At 32.9% G+C, this 4253-nt stretch overlaps 1 protein-coding gene across 4 annotated transcripts in view; it reads left to right on the top strand.

The window, feature by feature from the left end:
- Positions 1–1796: 1796 nt before the first annotated feature.
- The window catches only part of ncoa7b (nuclear receptor coactivator 7b), a 43308-nt gene continuing 40851 nt past the window's right edge, over positions 1797–4253 (top strand). Inside the window, exons 1-2 of one of the 4 annotated variants that reach the window (XM_077200010.1) lie at positions 1797–2320; positions 3081–3175. In XM_077200010.1, coding sequence (XP_077056125.1) covers positions 3147–3175 — 29 coding nt within the window. In that variant the 5' untranslated portion in view covers positions 1797–2320; positions 3081–3146. Of the gene's footprint in view, positions 2321–3076; positions 3176–4253 lie in introns of all 4 variants that reach the window. The other 3 variants (XM_077200011.1, XM_077200008.1, XM_077200009.1) reach the window with 3 other exon arrangements.

The raw sequence follows: 4253 nt of genomic DNA, 5'->3' as shown, positions 1-4253 counted from the left end.
GCAGTTAAGATTATGTGAAAAAAATTAGACATATCATTTACATTTTATATTATGGTAATGTTTATTGTAAAGCCTTTAATTCATGATGATGTTCACTTCATAGTATTATAGTGACCTGAATTGATGATAATTAAGACTAATGAGAATGTGGATTGTGTTTCACCCGGTGGCAGTTTTTGGTACTGCGATTAAACAAAACCTCACAGGAAACTCAATTTTAGTGATATCAACTTCAAATTTGGAACAACTTGGTTAGACATATGGCTTTGATTTGTTTGATTTAGAGTCCAATTTGTTGTTGTTTTTGTAAAAAATAAATAAATAATGAAATGTAATATAATTAATATATTTTTTTTTTTTACATTTGCTTTATAGTAAACTTAAACTTCTATAATATATTTCCTTTTTAGAAGTTCTTCAACTTTAGGAACAATTTGAAGTGTCTTTTTTAAAAAGAGACCAACCATAGGTCTAAACTAAGCATTAATGAATTACAATCGTTTAAGTTTGTATTTAAGTGCATTTTCACGTCTATTTCCAAAAAGGAGGTTAAGACATTTCTCCCTGTTGTCAATAATTTTTTCCTTAAAACTCATCTTTGATCACCAAAATGACATATTTAAACGCCTTAAAATATCTTGAATGTAACTTGACTCATTCAGTATATGAATATGCAAATGAGCCCCGCCTCCACTCACTCACTCACTCAGAGATCCACTCGTTGACGATCACACGTTGATCTGATTGGTTACAAGGTAGTTTGTGACGTCAGAAACACCAGCGATTTCAAACCGTGTTTTTGAGACTGTCTTTGGTTCACTGCAGTTTTAAGCAGAAAATACTCAGCAATGCTGTCGACTTATGAATTTACACATGGTTTGTCCTAAAGCATATTAAAAACACCACATAGACGTATAAACAACATTAAAAACTAGATTTTCACCTCAGGAGGGCGTTAATATTTGATATGTTTAAATGCATATCAAATATTAATGAATATGTTCATATTGAGATTGTGTGTTTATTATACAGCACGTCAATCAAGACGTGACCATCATAAATCCCACAGTTACAAGATCTAGTTTGCGCCAGTTCAGTTCTAGCACGTGACACACCAACCAACGCTTCACACACTTTCATTTTTATGTATTATAAATTAGGCCTATAAGGAGGTCAAAACTTCAATGGCACCTGTGAGGCTTTAAGGCGCTCAATTTTTGTAATATCAAATTCAAATTCGGAACGAAACTTTGTTGATGTTCTAGTAAGTTTAGAGTCCGGGTAATTTTATAAAATATGTATTTTGTATAAAATAAAAATGTTTAGTTCATTACATTTGCTTTCAAATTAACTTAAGCATCTATAATAACATATTTACTCTTTCATTTTTTTTGATCTGCTGAATGTCTTCTTGTTAAAAACAGACAATAATATCTGTACACCAAATCATTCATGAATCACAAACATTTATTAACTTCAAAACTGTGAGCTCATGACAAGAGCATTATAGGTTGGGGCAAGTTGTCACACTTGTTTCAGGTGTTGTAATTTTATACATTTCATTAATTGCCGTTTTTGTTGGCCAAAAGAGTGCTTTAATATTTTGGATGTTAATATACTTGTTTATATTTTGCTAAAAAATAACAAAAATAAAATAAATATCAAATAAAAAACAGCAGTACAATTGCACCAAAATAAAATAGGCTACTAGATAAAATGATGTTTAAAAAAAACAACAACTACAAAACGATTTTATGGAGACCTGTGATGTACAAGAGCCACTGTAAAACACACACACACACACACACACACACACACACACACACACACACACACACACACACACACACACAATAAATAAATACAGCATCTATCCTGGAGTTAAAGGGTGAAGGGGCGTTTCCGCATTTCCTGTCAATCACATGGTGAAAATGGGCGTGACATTAGAGGACTTCGACCTATGAGAAAATCGACATTTAAATTTAGATATGAATACATAAATAATTCCATTTGCAAACCCAAACACGCACATCAAGCGTTTTTGGCGATTGACTCGTGATAAAACGGGTCAAAGTCCCGAGAGCAGGTGTTCGTGTTACAGAAATATAACAAGAAACAACCGGAATCCGCTTTGAATATTGATATGGAAGGACTTTAATTCCTTTAGCTTTAGCCTGTTAGCCTGGACTGCATGTGTGCGTGTTTATATCAACAATAGTGCATTCTCATTCACATCTACACGAAGAAGAAGAGCATTTCTATGATCGACGAAGGGATGAAGAGCTGGATCTTCAGGGATGTAACGTTAGTGTTTGTTTAGGTGGGTTATTGTTCCTTTAAACATGCCCGTGCAATCCCTGCAGGACCAAACGTATGTTTTTAATACTTATATTTGTTTTAAATAATACGCATGGCAGGACCGCGTTTCAAATGCATACAATATAAAAATAATACAAATACACAGCATTTGGCCTATATGTCGATCAAGATAAATAAGGTTATGCATGATGTCATCTTTTAAAAATGGTTCATTTCAATGCATGCATATGATGTTGTCTTTTGTGCATGTATTTCCAGTGTTATGCACATGATATATATAGGGGGCTATCAGCTGTAACGTGATGCACGTGACGTCATTTTGCATGCATGCACGTAAAATGACGTGCTAAACGTGAGTTTCACTCTCTATTAAATGGGATTGTGTCATTTAAACATTCAGTTTAACCCCTGTCATGTTACCAAAGCAGATTGATTTGAGATATCAGTCAGTAATCAGATGTTTAGGCTCAATCTAATCACTGCTTATCTCAAATCAAACACAGGCTTTGTTGATCTTGAACAATAATGAGTGTCTTAACTATAAAGATTGCCATAAGTGGTGATCTATTGGCGTCACCCTAAAAAAACAAGCTCAACCTCGCCAGATCCGGTCTGAATCGACAGTTTTCCCTCTCGGAGCTGGTGTGTGTGTGTCACTGGGTTTATTGCAGCAACCTGTATGTGACCCATTGACCCCCGACTGTAGATAAGGGCCGACATATTAAGGGGCCGATATTCTGCTTGTGTCTTTGTGAAGACAGAACGCTCAGGCAACGTTGAGATCCCGGTTCTGGACTGGAAGGAGTTGCTGGGATTCAGGATCTGTAATGGAGAAGAGGCCGGGATACTTTGCCAGGTGAGATGAAATAACACTGTCAAACGTACAGATTTACACAGGAAACACCACGTACAGATTTACACAGGAAACACCAGACGGGAAGTGAGAGTCAAGCGCTATTAAGAGCTGGAAATGGTGATAGTGCTAAAAGAGGAATTAATAACTTTCTTTTGGTTGGTACTACAGGTTTAAGATATTTTTATCTACTGATTTTGCCGTAAATCTTGTTGCTGCTGTGAAAAATTAACATTCTGTCATTATTTTCTCACACAAATTACTCTCCAGATTAATAAAGACAAATTACCGCCACATAAGAAGAAAAAAAATCATAATAATGACATAAAAGGTCAACGTTATGAGAAAACGTCATAATTATGACTTTTTTCCTCATAGTTTTGACTTTAACATAATAAAGGCTTTTATTATCATAATTTAGAATTTTTACGTTTACATAAAAGGTCAACGTTATGAGAAAATGTCATAGCTATGACATAAAAATTCTAAATTATGAGATAAAAGCCATTAATAATACGTCATAAAAAGTAAACATTATGAGATAATGTCATAAGTATGAGATAAAATGTCAAAATTATGATGAAAGAATCATAATTATAGCATAACAATTTTAAATTATGAAATGGAAGCCATAATTATGACATAAGTCAAAAATGAGGAAAATTCAATAATGACATAAAAGGTCAAAATTATGAGAAAAAGTCATAATTATGACAAGAAATTATGAGGAAAAAGTAGTAATTATGATACAAAAATCTAAATTATGAGATACTACATCATAATTAGGATAAAATATTTGTGACATAAGCATCATAATTAGGATAAAATATTTGTGACATAAGCATCAGTATTGACTAAATTCACGTATGACAAAAAGTCAAAATGATGATAAAAGCATCATAATTATGGCATAGAAATTCAAAGTCATAGTTATGACATAAAAAGGCAAAATTATGAGATACTAAGTAATAATTGTGGCATAAATAGTTGATCAAGTCATATTTTGGATAAAAAGTTGAAATGATGCCAATTATAGCATCAATTTTGACTTTTTAATGTAATATATATGACATAATTATTT

The sequence above is a fragment of the Siphateles boraxobius genome, unplaced genomic scaffold (genome assembly GCF_051911475.1).
Source record: "Siphateles boraxobius isolate OS27281-9 unplaced genomic scaffold, OSU_SipBor_1 115, whole genome shotgun sequence".
In the NCBI taxonomy this organism is placed as follows: Eukaryota; Metazoa; Chordata; class Actinopteri; order Cypriniformes; family Leuciscidae; genus Siphateles; species Siphateles boraxobius.
Note: the sequence above shows the minus strand (reverse complement) of the source record. Positions and strands in the feature narration are given on the sequence as shown.